Source organism: Phacochoerus africanus, chromosome 2, assembly GCF_016906955.1.
Source record: "Phacochoerus africanus isolate WHEZ1 chromosome 2, ROS_Pafr_v1, whole genome shotgun sequence".
NCBI lineage: Eukaryota > Metazoa > Chordata > Mammalia > Artiodactyla > Suidae > Phacochoerus > Phacochoerus africanus.
The window spans coordinates 138,760,706-138,782,132 of NC_062545.1; the positions used below are offsets into that span (position 1 = coordinate 138,760,706).

A 21,427-nucleotide genomic window follows, 5' to 3' on the forward strand; every position below is an offset into this window, starting at 1 on the left:
AATATTTGATTTTTAGAAGTTCATCAGTCTAGGTCCCAGATACACAGCTTGACGGGTGATATCCTCGGCCAATTCCAGTCCAGTGTGCTAGGTTGGCCGAGGAAAACAAGCAGGGAGGCTAGGACAGGAGCACAAGTGTGGGTTCTGGCAATGTTTGTTCATTCATTCACCCATCCCTTGAATAAATATTTGTTGAACCTGCACCAAGTTCTAGACACTGTTCTAAAATACTGTGATTATATAAATCAAAAGTGTCTAAGACAGTCTCGAGCTGACTCATGAGATTTATACTCCAGCTTATATGCTTAGGGGACAAAAAATAAAACAAGTAAACAGTTTCAGATGATGATACACTAGGAAGAAAGTCAAGGAGAGAAGCAAGCAATGTTAGAGACACAGATCGACGGAGGCTTCCTTGAGGAGGTGACATTTAAGCTAAGACCTGAGCAGATCAGTTCTGTGAGTGTCCAGGAGAAGAGCCTTCCAGGAGAGGGAAGTGCAGAGGAGGTTTCTTACCTTGATGAGGGAACAAGGTCAAGGGACAGAAAAAGACCGAGCTGACTACTGCAGAGGGAACAAAACTTACTACATGATCCTGGTGGATTCAGCTCTCTGAGCCTCAACCTATCTGTAAAATGGGTCCAATTCCATTTACTGAAAATATTAAGTGAGGTAGGATGGATGTATGGCTCAGCACACAGAGCACGGTATGAACATGGAATGGTACCTATGAACTATGGCTAATATGATTTTTAAAATATGCATGGTGAATGTGTCTCAATGTTTGTTAATGCTTGATCTCCTTTACCATCTGGAAAGAATTAGAGAAAGAAGACTGCAACCACTGAGTAGTTTGTGTTATATATGAAATGTTCTAGAATTCTTGAGTGTTTCAGAGGGGAGCAGGGGTCTTAAACCCTTTCGGTCCTTCAAAAGCCTGCTCGACGTCCAACGTCAGGAAGCATTATTCATAGAAAAGGTAAATGCACAAATAACTAATCACAGAAAAACAAAGTAGCAAATGTCTTAAGGGAAATAGAAGAAAGCTTTGGGTCCATTTTAGAAAGCTAACCCATTTTTTCTCTCTCATGTCCATCTTTCCCACCAATCCATCCTTCATCATATCCCCCAAGTTGGTGTTTTTAAAAACACAGGTCTCAAAATTTTACTTTAATGTTTAAAATACCTCAAATGCCTTTCCTTTAAGCATTGGGTGAAGTCCACATGCCACAGCCAGATTTTTAAGCCCATTCCTTTCCTGGTTCCCAGTTATACTTCCAGTCTCACCTTTTACCACTTCCACTGTTCCCATGCACCCTGTGCTCCAGACACACACCCACCTCTCCATCCCTGAACACACCATGGTTTCCTCCCTTTCCACACCTCATCCTCCAAGGCCTCGGTGAAATCCTTCCTTGAAGGACACCCCATGACCTCTGGATCATTAAGTACTCAGTCTTTTTCTCTCCCCTGGCCCCACACTCATAAGTTACATAGGGGGAAAAGAGTTGCTTTTAAGAACTGGTATCAGTAAGTTGCTTAAGAGTTTTCTTTTTTGCACTGGATTGTAGAAACCCTAAGTCAGGAATCGTTTGATACTACATTTATTTGATAATACACATACCATAGTCCCTGGGCTCTAACAGGAGTAAAATGAATGTTTATGGATGGGATAGAATCCCAAAGAACCCATCCTTTAGCTAGGTGTCAGGAAAAGTTTCTTGGTAAAGAGATTATGGCATTTTGAACAAGAAAATACACTTTTAAAAGGGCTAGGACTTCTGACAGATAAAAATATTATACTATGAGGTGGTATATCTGAATTAAGGTTGTTTGCCACCCCACTCATCCCCATTAAAAAAAAAAAATCAAGGCTTAGTCAGTAGAGCTGCATCATTGGGCTCCATCCACAAACTCAGAACTGATACACAGCTTGCCTGAATATTCCATACCAAAAATTAGCTAAGCTTAACAAGTGAATTTTCTCATGTTAAAGAATAAAGAAAATATCTTTCCCTTCATTCTTAACCTTTAAAAGTGTTTTACTTTTTTATTAAAAAAAATTTTTTGGCCATGTCCATGGCAGGTGGAAGTTCCTGGGCCAGTGATCAAACCAGCATCAGAGCAGTGACCTGAACCACAGCAGTGACAGGTCCTTAACCCACTGAGCCACAAGGACTCCAAAAGTGTTTTATTTTTTAATTTTATGTTTTATTGAAGTGTAGTTGATTTACAATGCCATGTTAGTTTCGTGTATAGGAAAGTATGATTCAGTTTTATACACATATATATTCTTTTTCATAGCTTTTCCATTATGGTTTATTACAGATATTGAATATAGTTCCCTGTGCTATGCTGTAGGTCTTTGTTGTTTAGCTACAAAAGTGTTTTAAACAGCAGTATCACTTTAGAAAAACAGGTATGGGTAGAAATACAACTGTGATGTTGCTTCCTTCAGACACCTGAAGCATCCACTTATTAATCACCATGAATCAAGCCAAATCCATTCCAAGCAATAACGATTTGCAAATTGAAGGTGCCAGTAACAGTCAATGGGAAAGATGTGAGACGTTCCTTGTGGAATGAAGCAGATGCAGACAGGCTCAGGGAGCATGCAGGGGATTCCAGGGAGTCCAGTTCTGGCTTGATGAGAACATTGCTTACATGCAGTTTGGAGCAAGGTCTTGTGGGATCCTGAAGGCCATGGTGAGGAGCTCGGGGTGCACTTGTAACATGGCAGGGAGGCACCAAGCAGTTATGAGTAGGAGAGGAAATGTGACCAGGCTCTATGACGTAAGACAGATCAAACTTTGGAAAGACTGGTTTTGAACCTAATCCAGCAGGGAAGAGGTAGCAAAACCCAAAGTACTGTGGACAGAATGAACAGGACCAGGGAGAGAGGCTACAGAATGCTGCAGGTTGATGTCACCTACTAGGCTCTGAAACTGAGGAAGCTGGGTGTCAAACCACTGAGGCTTTAGGTCTAGATGTGTGGGAAGAAGCTGGGTCATGGTGCAAAGAGGCAGAGGAGCTTGCAAGCTGGCCAGGCCTGATAACCTCCCCCAGGATCTGGGGGAGGAGTGGGGAACAGGAAGAAGTAGATGGAGAGATTAATTTAGGGCAAACACCAAGTATTCACCGAGGTTTCTCCTCCTCCAGGTAAAGATCTTACAAAAGTAAAATGAAACTCAGAGGTGGAGGCAGCTCTAGAAGATATTGAGCCCAGGAGTTTAAGGAAATTAAATTATTCCTATTATATCTATCCTACTAGCCAAGGAAGGTTAGGTTACTGGCCAATGGCCTGAAACATAAAAAGAGCCTAAGTCCTGTGACTCTTAAGAGAGTTGTCTTGCCTATACATAATCCTGCCTCCTATTTACCATGTTAAGTTCCCACAAAAGGCCATGGCCAACGGGGACCTGCTGTATAGCACAGGGAACTCCACCCAATGTATGAGGGAGTTCCTGTGGTGGTTTAGCAGGTTAAGAACCTGACTAGTATCCATGAAGATGTAGGTTCAATCCTTAATCTTGCTTAGGGGTTAAAGATCTGGCATTGCCGTGAGTTGTGGTGTAGGTCAAAGTCGAGCTCAAATCTGGCATTGCTCTGGCTGTGGTTGTGGTGTAGACTGGCAGCTGCAGCTCTGATTAGGCCCTTATCCTGGGAACTTCCATATGCCAAAGATGTGGCCATGAAAAGAAGAAAAGAAAAAATTTAAAAATTAAAAAAAAAAAGAATCTGAAAGAGAATGGATGTGTGCGCATGTATTACTGAATCACTTTGTTTTACAACAGAAATTATCACAACCTTGTAGACCAACTCTACTTCAATAACATTTCAAAAACTAAAAAAATAAAAAAGGCGAGAATCAATACCTGCTCATTCTAGTCCCTAAATATGGGAAAATGGGGCACTGTATTACAGAACTGATATTTTTTCTGTTTTCTTTTTCGTTGGCTGTGGTCATGGCATGCAAAATTTCCTGGGCCAAGGATTAAACCTCTACCACAGCAGCAACCTGAACCGCAGCAGTGACAATGTCGGATCTTTAATTCGCTACACCACCAGGGAATTCCGAGAATCAATTTTTTTTTTTTTCCGTCTTTTTGCTATTTCTTGGGCCGCTCCCGCGGCATATGGAGGTTCCCAGGCTAGGGGTCGAATCGGAGCTGTAGCCACCGGCCTACGCCAGAGTCACAGCAACGTGGGATCTGAGCCGTGTCTGCAACCTACGCCACAGCTCACGGCAACACTGGATCGTTAACCCACTGAGCAAGGGCAGGGACCGAACCTGCAACCTCATGGTTTCTAGTCGGATTCGTTAACCACTGCGCCACGACGGGAACTCCCGAGAATCAATTCTTGAAGGCACTTACCATCAAACTAAGAAGCATTCCATGAACCTATTTTGTTAGTTAACTGAAGATTACAAGGTAGAAAAGAAATCAGTCACTGATTAAAATGGTGTTCCCTAGGATCAGGACCTCCACTCTGACCTTTAAAAGCATGTCTCTCTCTCACACACACACAAATGCCCCATTTACCGTGTAGGTGGAATAAGCCAATACCCAGCCTACACAATTCTCCAGTGCACCTCAAAGCCCGGATACAGTAATTCCAAGAAACTCAAGGCTTTGCTCCCATCTGTACCGGGCTCATTATACTAACACTCCTGCAGATGGTGTCAGAAAGGTGAAGTGCCAAACTCACAAAGGCGAGACCCCGACGACTCGCTGCTACTGCAAAATCAATCATCGCTGGTGGGGTTTACTTTTATCTCCCTCTCTCTTTAGTTATCCCCACTCACACTGTCAGTTCAGTTAGAATATTTCACCTACACCTCACAATATGTCGAAAGGAAGTAGACACACGCTGTGAAAAGCTGGTAATTTTATTGGGTTCCTTTACCTTTAAAAATCTGTTACTCAGGCAAGTCTGGTTTCTGGGCTCCTTTTGTGCAGGGAAATTGAGGCAAACATTTTTATGTGGTCCTCTGGTGGCGGCTCTGTACTTCGAGAATTATATATGCCGGGGTCATTAGAGCCGTGTTTTGCCCATTAAGATAGAATAACCGTCAGCAGGGACAAAAAGCAGATCAGTATCACAAATTCAAACTAACAGGCGCACATAAAAACTAGGTGCCTGCTTCAGGGTCAGGGGCTCACACAATAGGTAAATTCCCTCTCTGGTGTGAAGGCGGCTTTTCACAAGCGCAGGGTAAGGAGACAGCCACCCAGCCATTTTTCACCCTGAATGCTTTTCTATCCCCAAGCACACCTTCGTCCAGGTAAACACAGAATGACAACCTTCACTGTTCTGAAGGAGTTTCTAATTAGTAAAAAAAAACAAAAAACAAAAAAACAAACACGTACTTACTTAAAGGAGCTGTTCTTGTGGACTGAAGGAGTACCTTTGGGCCAGAAACACGTGGCAGATTGAGGTAGCAAAGGCATACTCCTCAGTCTGTTTGATCAGCCAAAGTAAATCTGGTTATGCAAGGTGTGGAAGATGTCACAGACAGATGGGGTTCGGCTGGTTTACCAGGCTTTGGCTGATGTTGGTTTGAAAAGGGGCCTCTATGCAACCCAGTGTATGATTTTTTTCTATGTCCTTCAGTAGCTGGCACGATACCTTTCATAAGCGGGTGTTTAAAAATCATTTGCAAATGGACTTCATTTATCCTCAGTCCCAAAAAGCAAAGGTGAAGAGAATGATTTGATTATTAATAGCAATTATTTTGTTAACAATATTAGCTTCCAAATAGCCCATATGAAACTTAGCTGCTTTGCTTAAATTACTGATATTTTTAGGGCTTGATAAATCATTTAAGAGAAAGCAATGGGAAAAGCAACATAAAAGGCCTTGAGGTGTTGTTTTGTTTTTTAAACTCTCAGGCAAGCTACCCCCTAAAACTCCCATAAACCAAATCCTCTGATCTCTCCCAAGAAAAAAGGAGAAGACATGGGGTCGTGGAAGGAAGGAGGCTGTGGGTGAATCGGAAAGCTGAGGAAAGGCGGGTCAGGAGCGTCGCACCACAGTCTCAGCGCTCAACCCCGAGGCCATCACTGAGAAGGAAGACCAACCCTGTGATGAAACTGGCCAAGAGCTGAAAAGAAGGCAGAGGGGAGTGTGGAGCGTGGGAGGACCATGCAGAGACCAGGACAGGAGCTGCACAGACCCTGTGCCACAGACAGTTCTGTACCCACATCTCTTTGCAATGGTCACAGCTCTCCTACAACCCTTCCTCCACATGCCTCACTCTTTCCCCACTGATGTTCCTCCTTTGACTGGCACCAGGCACAGCTGTGCAGACACAGGTCCCCACCAAGCCTCAGCCCATGCATGGATCCAGATGACATGCTGGGGGCAGCAATTATCAGGCAGCTGAAAGGCACCTCTGTGCACTCCAGCAGAAGGTAGAGAAAACAGGCAGCCCTAACTGCAAATGAAGACTTCATAAATTAGTAGGTGGCATTTATTGGGAGCTTCCTGTGTGGCGGGCACTCTTCTAAGCATGTTACATGTATTCATATGAGGTGGGTGCTACTGCTGTCACGAGTTTTACAGGTAATGAAACTGAGGCAAGAAGTCACACAGCGTGATTTCCGAAGCTCTGTTTCAGAACCAAGTTTACTGGACTATGATTGTCCTTCTTTTATTCTTAGCGTTAGGCTATAAATAATCACTATACCGAAAATGCATACCATCTTAAAAAAAATCAACATGAAAACAACCTAAATGTCCACCAACAGATGAATGGATTAAGATGTGGTATACATACACAATGGAATACTACTCAGCCATAAAAAAGAACAAAATAATGCCATTTGCAGCAACATGGATGGAACTAGAGACTCTCATACTAAGTATGTCAGAGAGAAAGACAAATACCATATGATATCCCTTATATTTGGAATCTAATATATGGCACAAATGAAACTTTCCACAGAAAAGAAACCCATGGACTTGGAAAACAGACTTGTGGTTGCCAAGGGGGGAAGTGGAGGGAGTGGGATGGACTTGGAATCTGGGATTAATAGATGCAAAGTACTGCATTTAGAGTAGATAAGCAATGAGATCCTGTTGTATAGCATACGGAACTATATCTAGTCATTTGCAATGGAGCATGATGGAGGATAATGTGAGAAAAAGAATGTGTGCATATATATATGTGTGTGTGACTGGGTCACTTTGCTGTATAGTAGAAAATTGACAGAACACTGTAAACCATCTATAATGGAAAAAATAAAAATCATTTTAAGAAAATCAGTGAACTAACTACCCACAACAGTCCACATAGAAACCTTTGCCTCTGAATGGCATCACATGCTTTTTTCACTAATCAGCAGTCTCCAAGTGGGACCCATACACAGCCCAGGCCATGAAATTGCCATCTGTATATTATACACATCCATCGTCTCACCATTATTTAATTATCCCTAATACTTAATTCAGTTCTAATATGCTGTGTTTTTACAAAATAGTAACTTTTATTGGATATAGGTGACTTCCAATGTTGTGTTAATTTCAGGTACAGCAAAGTGAATCAGCCATACATATTCATATATATCCATTATTTTTCAGATTCTTTCCCCATGTAGGCTACCACAGAGTATCAAATAGATTTCTCCAAGCTACTAATGTACTCTCTTAATACATGTCGTAAGACGACTGAACTCCAATCTTTGTTAACTACTTGCAGTTGTTGACAGTAATCACTATTGTGGTTCCAATCATAGCAAAAAACAATCTCCAGGAATAAAAAGAAACCTGGAATTTGAAAAGGTATGATCTTAGAAGAAAATACAAATAGCAAAAGAAAATCTACAGTTACATAAAGTCCAATTTTCTTAAAAAGATATTAATAATTGCAATTTCATACTGCATGCCAGAACCAACCAAAAAAGGAAGCAAAGGCACAAAGAATGAAGAAACACAAATATAATTTGCCTTCAGACACATAAAGAATAGGAACTATCAAGGGAATATATTTTACGGTTTTATCAACATTGCCAAATGCTCGTTGTGTCAGCTGGTACAGACCTTAATTTGAACTTTGATAGAAACAGGAGGTGAGTGTAAATTACGCAATAAAGAGGAACTTCTGGCAGGTGAAAGAAATGACAGTCCCAAAAGGGACACACTTATCTATTCCAAAAGCTCAAAATCACTGTCTTATAAAGCAAAAATCCCAGTTCTTGCCTGAGTCCAGACATGTACTATGCCGGAAGGTGCCCAAGGTGCCACTTTATAGGTGCAATTAAAATTGTCCATGGTTCAAACCTCAAAGAAGGGCACAGGCATAGCATTCACAGAACTCCCTCCTCCTTCATCCCTCCCATTCTCGGTGGGGCAGTGGAATGAGAAACAGTTTGGGTTAAGCTGCTTCTGTTCTTCCATTAGTTCTGGTTCTTTTAAGCCAAAATTACATTCCAGGCAGATTGGATGGTCTCAGCCAGTCGCCTGAAGGTAAAGTACAAAGAAATGCCACCCTCTGCTTTCTGGACTCAGCTCAGAGAGCGGAGGAATGCACAGTGGTTCAGAGAGAGGTTGGGTGGGAATCCCGCTGCTCAGGTGTTTTAGACTTGATGGGAGGAAAGGAAAGGTGGGGAAGGAAATACAGTTGTGTTAAAGCTACAGTTTCTATTCATCCAAAGGTTTCTTTAAGCATTGAGCTTTGCCTGTGTTTAGTAAGCCAACTGACCCTGGCACCTTCATTCAGCATGTCAGCAGGTCAGGATCACCCATCACCATTGGAGGGGCAACACCTTCACATGTGGCATCCTCATCTTATTTTCAACATACTACAATTTGCTGGTGGTGGGGCAATTAAATAAAGCCTTCTCGTTCTAAAATCTGGTTTTAACGAAACTAAAGTTGACCAAATAAACAAGCTGGTTCAAAAGATTCCGGCAGAGAAACCCCAGATTGAAGATAATCCATCAACGATAAGAAAAATGGCAGAGTGGACCCTTCAACTGCTAATGCATGCTCTTCCTCAGTCGTGGAATGACTCAGAAGCAAAGACAGTTAAATTGGATTTGCCAAGATGTTGACCTTCATAAATTACAACAAAGTTTATCAACAGACTGAAATGTGGGTTTAAATCTACTATTCTTAATAATGAGCCTCACCCTATTTATACAATAGGCCTTGAGATATTCCCTCTTGAGAACCTAGCGCCATCAAAATTAGCAAGACATTTAGAAATACTCTCATTTTAATTCACATTTTTGCATATGTCTTATAATGTGAATATTAGTTTGGTCACACATTTACATGATGTACAAGCTCTTAAAAACAGATCTTGAGAACACGCTCTAAAGCCTTTATACTGGTAGGGGTACATGATAAAAATTTTGGCTCTTGGGTATAGGTCTTCTGGGCTAGAATTAGAATGTTCCTCAGAAAAGCCCTAAACAATTCATGGTGGATTTCAGATGCCTGGAGAAATTCATTATGTTTTAGACACTGGCATAAACCTTGACAGAGATTTCTTGAAATTATCAGGCAAAAGGGAGCAAAGTCCAGTGGGTATTCTCAGATCTGGGTTTTAGACTCTGGGCATACAACTAACTGACATTCTTTTACATTTTGACTTGAGATTCCTACACAGAAAGATAGTCTTTGATGTAGCTGAACGCCCAAACTGAGATTCCAGACTAGAAGGAACTAAACTGAAAAATGTTTTATTTTGATTTTAGATTAAATATTATAAATATGAATTCCAAGTGTACGGGAAATTCCAAATGGATGCCAGGAGGCTTCTGGCACCTAGTCTGTTGCAATGCATATGGAGGTTGATATCAAAAATAGTGAACAGCAATTTTCCATCTCCCCTGGGGAGAGAATACTAGGAAATCACTAACATAGAATGAAAACATTAATTTACAATCATGTAGGCAGTCACTGTGTCTGAAAATGCCAAATGCTTTTAAATATAAGTCATCCAGTTTAGCAAATGGAAAACCAGCAAGAAGTAAATCACTTATTCAGAATCTCTCCTGGACCAAATACAAGGGCTACAGCATGATGGTCAGTCTCCTGAAACCATTCTTCCTCCACAACCAAGGTATTGCCTTGAGTCACGCAGTGCTTTAAACCTCAGTCAGTATGGAGATTTGGCATTCTCCTACAAGATGCTCTATTGGAATAGAGAGAAACAGATAAGTGTGGCTGCCTTTGTGGGGATGTTCTCTCTCTAACCTAGTCCTATCTACTGAGCATCAGGCCAGGATTTTCAGATGCTCACTGCTCACTCACTTAAATGTCACCGGTCATCTCAGACTCAAATCACGCAAAAGAAAATCAACCTTTCTGCTTCTATCCATGCTTTCCCCCTTGTATTTCTACTTCATTTTGGGGGCATCATTATACACATTCTTGGCGAAGCCAGAAACCTAAGGTACACATATGACTTCTCCATCACTGCTTGAATCTGATGGGGCTAACTCTCTCCAAATAGCCTTTATATGTGGTTCCCTCTACGTTTCCACAAACTCAGCCTTAGCTGTGGCCTTTGTCACTTATTATGTCAACAATCACAATCCCTTTCTAACAGCTCTATCCACCTACGGTATTATTTTTGTTTATTCATTCAACAAACACTTGATGACCATTGCCTATGTGCCAGCAGAAGGTGCCAGGGACACATCAGTGAGCAGTCTCCCTCTTGGAGCTTACATTCAGTGAGTGAGAACATAAGCAAATGAACAAATAAAATACTAAATGCTGCGTAGAAAATAAGAGGATTAATTTAAGGGGACTTAAATTAGAAAGAAGGGTCTGGGAGGGCCTCTTTGAGGTGTTCACTGAGACCTACTAAAGAAAAGGAGGGAGCTATAAAGAGTGGGGTGGTAAAGCTTTTCAAACATAGGGAATGCACTGTGCCTTCAAAGACATGGAAGAAGGAAAGAACCTGGCCTGTTTAAGGAATCAGAGGAGCACTGTAGTCGCAGTTCAGTGAGAGGAGAGGTGAGGCAGGAGATATGGGCTGTAGCCAGAGCATGAAAGGCCTTGGAGACCAGCCTTCCCTGGCTGGAGAGCTATTTCTGCACTCAAAAATTAGATCACAGCACTGCCCCCTCTTAAATTTTAAATTCTGACTCCCTGTCAGTGATGGGGTAACGTTCAAACTTCTTGCATGTTCAAGGCACCTTCCTGGTCTGGATGCTGCCTGCCTTTCCAGCACTTTGCTCTGAAACAACTGTCATGGACAGGTAATTTATATACTCTAGCTGTCTCCTTCTCACATGCCTTCTTCCCTCTACTGCAAAAGCTCCTTCTCTATGTAATGACCATCATTTCATCCTCTCAGGCTCATCCTAAGTTTTATAGGAGGAGCCAATACACTGCTCTCCGTTAGGTCATAGGTAACTCCATATTGTGACTCCATAGTGTTTTATACATCTCTCCCAACATCCTGGGAACTCTTGAGAATGGTAAAGTCTGGATCTTCTGTGTTTTGGCAGTCATGGTGTCTGAAACAGATGTGGCATTCAGTAAATGTTTATTGAGGAAGAAAAGGAAGGAGGGAAGAAGAAGTTTTGCCCAAATGCCCTGGAATGGAATCCATAACTTCCTGATTTCATCTGGTGTAAGGTTTAGTCTATTTTTATTTTATTTTATTTTATTTTATTTTATTTTATTTTATTTTTTTGTCTTTTCATCTTTTTCTAGGGCCGCACCTGCGGCATATGGAGGTTCCCAGGCTGGGGGTCTAATCAGAGCTGTAGACGCCGGCCTACGCCAGAGCCACAGCAACATGGGATCCAAGCTGTGTCTGTGACCCGCACCACAGCTCACAGCAACGCCAGATCCTTAACCCACTGAGCAAGGCCAGGGATTGAACTCAAAATCTCATGCTTCCCAGTTGGATTTGTTAACCATTGCACTGTGACGGGAACTCCCGGTTTAGTTTATTTTTAAAAATCCAAAAATGAATTGTATATGTAATATGCTGGGCCAGTTAGTTAGTGGTAAACAATGCTTAATTATCAGAGAAATTCTGAGCAAAGAAATGGTACACGACATGAAGGAATGAACACTGGCTCTGCTACTTGCTATCAATAGGACTTTGAGGTACGAGTCCCCAAATTCCACTTCTTGAATATACATTAAAGGTGGTATCTTAACAGACTACAGAGAAGTGCCCACCTTACAAATGGGGGAAATAAGCTTGCTTTTTAAGAACTAAATGAATCAAATCTGGTTTATCCATCTGTGGGAAGTAACCCAAAACTATTATCAAAGTGACCAATCTGTAATCTCAGCAAATAGGAAAATGGCATAAGCAATACATAATGTCCAGTAGAGAAAAGTGACATGGACATAACAATGATTAGATGGGATAAACAATTTGTCATGACAACAGAAAATTCTCTTCTCTGAGTGAAGATGTTAGCTTTCCAGTTTATACTTCAGCAATTTGTGAGTTTGCACTAAAGTGCAGTTAGTGTGTCTCCCTTTGTACATGGACAGAGATTGAATATATGACTAGACCTCAAGAACAGTCTCTGAACCGTGGTCACTTCACCATGGTTGACATATTGTGTGACCTTGCCTGGCTGCCAGCTGGCCTGCCCAAATCAGATCTCCCCCTCTTACTTTAAAGCAAACATTTTAGGCCAAGGTCAGCACAGGGAGCCCTTTCATCAGGATGACAATACAAGGCCAAGTGCATTCCATTCACGACCAGACATGGACTCAGAATGAAATGTAACTGACACAGCCTGGGATCCTAAATGACCTTTAGATCCCAATGTCAGTCAAATGACCCTAAAGAAAAAATTAAGCTATATTCATCTGGAATGAATTACTAAATGAAGACATGAAGTGGAGATGATTTTTTAAAAACTTTGGAGCCAATTCTGTGGTGGGTAACAGAGATGCCTAAAGTAGGAGAAAGAACCAAATGGTACCCACAAGTCCTAAAAGTCTTGTGATACTACAGTCATTTCCAATGCTAAAATGTAAGCACATCTACGTCATATAAGCATGTTCCTATTCAGAGCAGAATACTGGAAAAGCTCTGGGTGAACTAATCTCTCACTCAGTTCACCATGAACATTCAACCCAACAAGGCTGGCGTGCCATGGGCAGAAAGAAGGGTTGCAGTCTTAAGTTGTTAACTAGAATAGCACAGGGCTGGAATGGGTCTTAGGCATACGGCAATCTAATGTATACTACAATAGGACATGCCTTTAAAAAATGAATAAAGTCCAAGGGGCTGGCGATGTTGTAAAGACTTATATCCATAGTGCTACCTCTCTTAATGACGATGCCAAGCATACTTGGTTTTTACCAGGCTTATGAGGAGTACTGCAGTTTAGGATAAGACTCTTCCACTGTATCTGAAAAATTCCTTTCCAATCTCAGTGACTGCATCAACAAAGTCAGTCTCCCTGACAAAAGATTATAAACATCCCCACCAGTATGTTTTTGTTTTTTCATTTTTCATGTGCCTTAGGATCACCGTTCTGGTTTGAATTTTCCAGAAATTCAATTCTAGAAGATCTAATATCTATTATCACTGAAGAATCCTTTTCTAATTTTGATGGTGGACCTTTTTAGCCACCCTCTGCCCAAACTCAATTCAACTACTGCAATGTTTTCTGAGGCTTAATATTCACACTTATGTATTAAGTTCTACTATTAAACTGAAATATTAAAAATAGACAAGCTTACTTGAATACTCTGTGACTGTCATTTAATTCAGTCTGTGTTTGATTTTATGTAGGATTTCATCTATGTTTAATTTTACTTTTTTTTTTTTTTTTTTTTTAGGGCTGCACCTGTGGCATATGGAAGTTCCCAGGCCAGGGGGGTTAAATCTGAGCTGCAGCTGCAGGCCTACATCGTAGCCACAGCAATGCAGGATCCAAGTCCCATCTGTGACCTACACCACAGCTCACAGCAACACAGGATCCCTAACCCTGAGCAAGGCCAGGGATCAAACTCTCATCCTTATGGATACTAGCCTGGTTCATTTCCACTGAGCCACAACAGGAACTCCTATGTGGGATTTTAAATCTTTACAACAAAGCAACATTTCAAGCCCTTAACAAAGCTTCTTTCAGAGAAAAATAATGTATGAAAGTTTTGTAAGTGCCTTTCAGTTCAGGGCCTATGGGGATCTTTTGCAAAATAAAATAACTTTGATGCCACACCAACTGAAACCTGCAGGGATGTGTGGTTTGAGTGTTTCTGCTGTTACACCCAAGCTAAATTCTACTGAAAACATTTATGAGAGATTTACATTTAGTTGATTACTGAGAAAAGGGAGTATCATCTTCACTCAAGACACAGATCTCAAAAACATCAGATAGTTTTTCATTTACTTTTTTCAGTGCCTAAGAAAAAATATATACCAGCAAAATTTCCTCTTTTTCAATGCCTTATTTCAAACTGAACCAGACAACCAAGTGGACAGCACACCATTTGGAATAACCAAGTGGACAAAGAAAGCAAGTACTTCTCCATACAAGTATTCCCAATAATGAAGAAGAAATGAGGGAGGGAGGATATCACTACTGGGCAAACGCCTAATGAAATAATGAACCTAGGCAAAGATCACTAGTGCCTACCAACATATTAAAGAGACACCAGGTATTATGCACATCTTGATAGGATAAGCAATAGCATCTTTGAAATATTTCCCCATACCCCGCAGATTAAGCTTCTGGATCAAACTAACAGTATGCAGGGACCATAGGAGAAAGAAGAACATAATAAATAAAAACATGCCAATACAATCAGCAAAATCTAAAACATGGCAAATTCCACAAGACAAGTGACCTGGTTTCTTCAAAAAAAACAAAAAAACAAAAAACAAAAAAACAAAAAAAAAACAAAGGAAAAGAAAAATAGAGGATAGAAACCTCTGGATTAAAAGCAACCTGATCCTCACTCAAACTAATAGTAAACAAATGGATAAATTTACTATCAGTGGTACGAAGACTATATCGCTGAGGATACTGCACTGGAGTTGTGCTTAAAGCATCCTATCTTTTAGTGGTGTGTTACCATTTTTAAAGGATGAATTATAAAATGTCTGAGATTCACTTCATAATAACCTACTAGAGAGAGGGTGCTTTAGATGAAACAAGAGTGGGTTAATGGTTTTGTGGCTAGGTGATGGGTACATGGGATTCACCATGGTATTTTGATTTTGTATATGTTTGAAATTTTTCACAATAAAAACTGAAACACTTTAAAGTTGGGGGGAAAGTGATGAATAAGACTTACCCTGCTGGATATCCTTCATTTCTAAATGCAAACTAGATATCAAGATTCCCACAGTTTGAGATCGTTTTCCATCCAATAACTTGATGATCTGAAATTTTTTAAAAAAATTAACATAAGCTCAAGTGACCAGGCAATCGTTCAGGAGCATACTAAAAACACTAATACGTTTAGATACTCTAATTGGTAAGTTAAGCTGATGCTACAGTCACTCTGTCTTAATAATTTAATTTGAAAGTTACTTACCCACAGGACAGATACTTTAGAAAATAAAGGGGGAAAAACACCTCAAATTCCACCAATCTAATACAAGCACTCAAATCTTTATGTTACTCTAATCTTTTTATTCAAACACATCCTAAGTTGTAACTGCAACATATGTCCAAGTTTTTATCCAACTTTTCCACTTATCATTGGCATATTTCCATGTTGTACTTTGTAAGTCACTTCATAGCCTCCAACCTCCTTGGCTGCAGATCATCTGCTGAGTGGATTAGGGGAAGATCATTGCAATATCAACTCTGCTGTTTACCAGAGATTTGACCTCAGAGAAGAGACTTAACCTCTAGGAATGCAACTTCTTCATCATGAAATGAGGCTGACTGCACTTACTTTGTACATTTATTCCAGAAATTAAATGACATAGTATATGCAAAGTACCTAAAAAATAGTTCCTGACATAGACCTAAATTTTAAATAAAATTTCCCTGTTTTGGAAAGTTAGGTTGCTTTTTAATTGTGCTACAATTAGTATAAGTAATCCTTTATACAGAAAGCTTTAATTGCTTAGAAGTGGTCCCTTATAATAATATATATGTATGTAGAAATTTCTATAATCTTTTTCAAAACTCCAAATACCTCACTGCCAATCATGGCAACCTCTATGAATATTCCATGGGGAACTCTTCATAGTTTTGACTCTCTAAACCTAATAAACCAAATCAGCTCCAAAGAACATGTCACACAGTGGCCACCAAAAGAAAAAAATATATATATCTTTTTCTCTCTTGAGGCAGGGCTATAAAAATCAAGAGGAAATCTACAACATCACCAAATCCTATGCCTTTTAATGCTCTTTTCCAGGTAAAATACAAACTACAAGCTCTGCTTCCCCTCCCACCTATGTATATACAAACTTCCCCAAAATGTGGTAAAGACAAGATTAAACAGTAACAAGCATCTACATTTATACTGGTACTAACTCGCTGAGTTGCCTGCTGGTGGAACAATAAGCGATGACATCAATTTGTTCCAACCAGGATTGTCTATTTGTCCAATTGTCTAGTTACCCATCTATTGACCAATTCTAAATCAATTATTGCCAGCCCTTTATCTTCCCCAGCTTGGCATGGCTACTCTTACATAACCATTAGCCCTAAAGTACAGTAAATACTAAACTTTCATTAAGATGAAAGGAAAATCTGATTTTCAGTCTAATGTGTTTAGTCATTTCAACATTAGCTTTAGAGAAGATTCATAGAGGATACAGAATTGCAGCTTTTAAAAGAAATAAAGAAGGTACTTTGTATTTTATGTGAAGAAGAGATTATGTATATATCTTCTTTAATAATGCAATTTTTGGCTTTTTCTTAGAGAACACAAATTTAATGTGAAGTGATTCTTTAAAAGCCCATTAGAAAATTAAGAAAATCCACTTAAGTTTTATGTAACAATTTGGGAATGCATTCATTCATTAATAAATATCTGCAGTGATTCTGCTAGCATTGCTCTGGATGCTGAGGATGCAGAGGAGACAAGGCAGATTTGTCCTTGACCTCATCCATTTTGTAGAGCTAAAAGATTTAAAATTGCTGGGAAGAGCTAAAAAGACAAATAACATCATCACCTGAACTAACTGCAAACCAAATTCAAAAGAAGAAAAGCTTTGGGAATTGACTAGGTTTATCCTTAAAACTCCAGGAGAGTAACTGCTAAAACTTTTGTCATGGTATGCACATCACTGTCAAGGAGTCAGGCATAGGAATCAAATTGATGACAAGAGGGTCACAAAAATGTCTTCAAACAAATATTTACCACGCTATCCAGGTAGGGTTACACAGGGTAACACATTCTACCTACCAGTAGGACAAGGCTCAAATTCCAGGTTTTCTAATAGCTAATTAAAAGAATGAAGAGAGTAACCACAAGAGAACAGAGAGATGGAGAGAGGGATGGAGATGGAGATTCTGTGGCTCAGTGGATAGAAACAAGCAAATCCATCCCCACTTCATCATTCAACCAGGCTGACCTGTGCAAAGGATGTTACCATCCTGGAAATTCTGCCCAGTGCACTGGCACAGCAGGTGTTTGGAAAGAGTGCATCTTACATTTAACCAAACTAAAACCTTAAGAGTTTTCTGAAATGCAGGGCTCCTTCCTAAAAAGGGGGGGTCGAAAGTACTCAGGTCAGAGCATTTGTATTCTCTTCTCTATTTCTGCCAAATTCTCTGTCAACCTCTAACTAGACCTTTACATACAAACATACTTCTAAATTTCCATATACTCCATCCAATTGTAGAAAAATTCCAGCTTTCTTAAAACCAGCTAAAATGAATCACAGTGGGCAATGAATGGATATATGCCCTAAGCCCTCTTTATTTCTTTCTTTTTTTGTGATTGAAAGGTTTAATTTTTACTTTTACAACAGTTAAAAGAAAAGACAAAAACAAAAACATGAAAACTGCCATAGAAACAAAATTTTAAATATAAGTACAGCATTGTTAACTCTATGCCCACCATTGTACAGCAGATGTCTAAAAGTTTTTCATCTTCATGACAGAAATTCTATACTCCTTCAACAGCTATCCTCTATTTCCTTCTCCCCCCAGACCCTGGACAGCTCTCTACTTTAAAAGTTTGACTATTTTATTTTTTATTTTTATTTTTTGTCTTTTTGCCTTTTCGGCTGCTCCCGAAGCATACGGAGGTTCCCAGGCTAGGGGTCGAATCGGAGCCATAGCCACCAGCCATAGCCACAGCCACAGCAACGCGGGATCCGAGCCACGTCTGCAACCTACACCACAGCTCACGGCAATGCTGGATCCTCAACCCACTGAGCAAGGCCAGGGATCGAACCTGCAACCTCATGGTTCCTAGTCGGATTCGTTAATCACTGCGCCACAACGGGAACTCCGTAAGTTTGACTACTTTAGATATAAAAAGAATCATGCAGTATTTGTCCTTCTGTGACTGGATTATTTCACTTAGAATAGTGTCCTCAAGGTTCATACATGTTGTAGTATGTGACAGAATTTCAAGGTTGAATAATATTCCATTGTGTATGTGTATACACCTATGTGTATATATGTATTCCATTGTGTATGTGTATATAATATATTCATCAATGAGCACTTAGGTTATTTCCACTTCTTGGCTATTGTGAATAATGCTGCAATGAAAACAGCAGTACAAATATCTCTTTGAGATCCTATTTTCAATTCTTCTAGATAAATACCCAGAAGTGGGATTGCTGGATAGTGTGGTACTTCTATTTTCCTAATTTCTCAACATCTTTACCAACACTTGCTATGGATTATTTTTTAATATTTATATATTTATTTTTTATTAGAGTATAGTTGATTACAGTGTTGTGCCAATTTCTGCTGTACAGCAAAGTGACCTAGCCATACATACATACATTCCTTTTCTTATATTATCTTCCATCACGGTCTATCCCAAGAGACTGGATATAGGTCCCTGTGCTATACAGTAGGATCTTCTTATTTATCCATCCTAAATGTAATAGTTTATACATAATAACCTCAAACTCCCAGTCCGTCCCACTCCCTCCCCCCTCCCCCTTGGCAACCATAAGTCTGTTCTCTATGTCTGAGTCTGTTTCTGTTCTGTAGATAGGTTCATTTCTGCCGTATTTTATATTCCACATAGAAGTGATATCATATGGTATTTATCTTTCTCTTTCTAACTTACTTCGCTTAGTATGATAATCTCTAGTTGCACTCATGTTGCTGCAAATGGCATTTCATTCTTTTTAATGGCTGAGTAGTATTCCATCGTGTGTGTGTGTGTGTATCACATCTTCTTAATCCATTCATCTATCAATGGTTGTTTCCATGTCTTGACTATTGCCAGTAGTTCTGCTATGAACAGAGGGGCACATGTATCTTTTTGAATTATAGTTCTGTCTGTTGTTTATGTTTTTGTTTTTGATAGCAGCCATCCTAACAGGTGTGAGGTGATACCCCACTGTTGTTCTGATTTTCATTTCCCTGATATTAGTGATGTTGAATATCCTTTCACATACCTGTTGACCATCTGTGTGTCTTTTTTGGAGCAATGTCTATACAAGTCTTTGCCCATTTTTTAATCAAGTCTTTAAAAAAACTGAATTGCAGGAGTTCTTTAAGTATTTTGAGATATTAACTCCTTATCAGATATATGGTTTGTAAATATTTTCTCCCATTCCACATATTGCCTTTTCACTCTGTTGATTGTTTCTTTGGCTATGCAGAAGCTTCTCAATTTGATATAGTTCTACCTGTCTATTTTTGCTTTTGTTGCCTGTGCTTTGTGTCATATCCAGGAAATAACTATCAAGACCAATGTTATGAAGCTTTGTTATGTTATGTTATGTTATGTTTCTCAGGTTTTCTTATAAGAATTTTATAGATTTAGATCTTATGCTCAAGTCTTGAACCTATTTTGAACTGATTTTTCTTTATGCTATAAGATAAGGATCCAACTTCATTCTTTTGCATTTGGATATCCAGTTTTCCTTGAACCCCTTATTTAAGAGACTGTCCTTTTCCCACTTTTTAGTCTTGGCACTCTTGTTCAAGATCATTTGACCATATATGTATGGGTTTATTTCTGAGCTCTTTAGTATGTTCTATTCGTCTATGTCTATCTTTATACCAGTACCATATTGGTAGTCAAAACAGTGTTTTGACTTCGGAGATACTGCAGGTTTGATTCCAGACCACTGCAATAAAGCAAATATTGAAATAAAAGGAGTCACACAAATTTTTTGCTTCCCAGTGTATATAAAAATCATGTTTACACTATACTGTAGTCTATTAAATGTGCAAGAGTAATATGCCTAAAAAGCAATATATATACCTTAATTAAAATTCTTTATTACTGGAGTTCCTTGGGAGCCTAGTGGTTAAGAATCTGGCATTGTCATAGCTCGGGTCACTGCTGTAGTGTGGGTATGATTCCTGGCCTAGAAACTTCTGCATGCTGTGGGCATGGCCAAAAAAAAGAAAAAATACTCTTTTCCTAAAGAATGCTAACTATCACCTGAGCCCTTCAGTGAGTGGTAATCTTTTTGCTTGTGGAGGGTCTTGCCCCAATGTTGATGGCCACTGACTTATCAGAGTGGTGGTTGCTGAAGGCTTGGGTGGCTGTGGTAACTTCCTAAAATAAGACAACAAGGAACTTTACCACATCATCAACTGACTCTCCCTTTCACAGAGACTTCTCTGAAGCATGCAAAGCTGCTTGATAGCATGTGACCCATGGTAGAACTTCTTTCACAATTGGAATCAGTCCTCTAAAACCACGCTGCCACTTGGTCAACTAAGTTTGTGTCACATTCTAAATCCTTTATTATTATTATCAATCTTCACAGCATCTTCACCAGGAGTAGATTCCAACTCAAGAAACCACTTTCTTTGCTTCTCCAGATGAAGCAACTCCTCATCTAGTAAAGCTTTATTATGAGACTGCAACACTTCAGTTACATCTTCAGGTCCACTTCTAATTCTAGTTCTCTTGCAATTTCCATCATAGCTGAGGCAAATTCCTCCAATGAAGTTTTGAACCCCTCAAAGTCATCCATGAGGGTTGGAATCAATTTTTTTTTCAAAATCCTGCCCTGCCCATGATGATTATTTTGATCTCTTAACATGAGTCACCAATGTTCTTAATGGCATCTAGAATGGTGGATCCTTCCCAGAAGGTTTTGAATTGATTATACCCAGATCCATTGGAGGAATCACTATCTATGGCAGCTATAAGGTTGCAAAATGAATTTCTTAAAGAATAAGACTTTCAAGCCAAAATGACTCCTTGATCCATGGCCTGCAGAATGGATGTGGTGTTAGCAGGCATAAAAACAGCATGAATCTCACTGTCCATCTCGACCAGAGCCCTCTTGGGTGACCAAGTACATTGTCAATGAGCAGCAATATTTTGAAAGGAATCTTTTTCCTGAGCAATA

General features: G+C 39.7%; 1 protein-coding gene across 1 annotated transcript in view; it reads right to left on the bottom strand.

The window, feature by feature from the left end:
* FMN1 (formin 1) overlaps positions 1-21,427 on the bottom strand; it is a 312,788-nt gene that overhangs the window by 167,573 nt on the left and 123,788 nt on the right. The window contains exon 6 of the mRNA XM_047766795.1: positions 15,247-15,334. Within this exon, the coding sequence (XP_047622751.1) occupies positions 15,247-15,334 (88 nt within the window). The remainder of the gene's footprint in view (positions 1-15,246; positions 15,335-21,427) is intronic.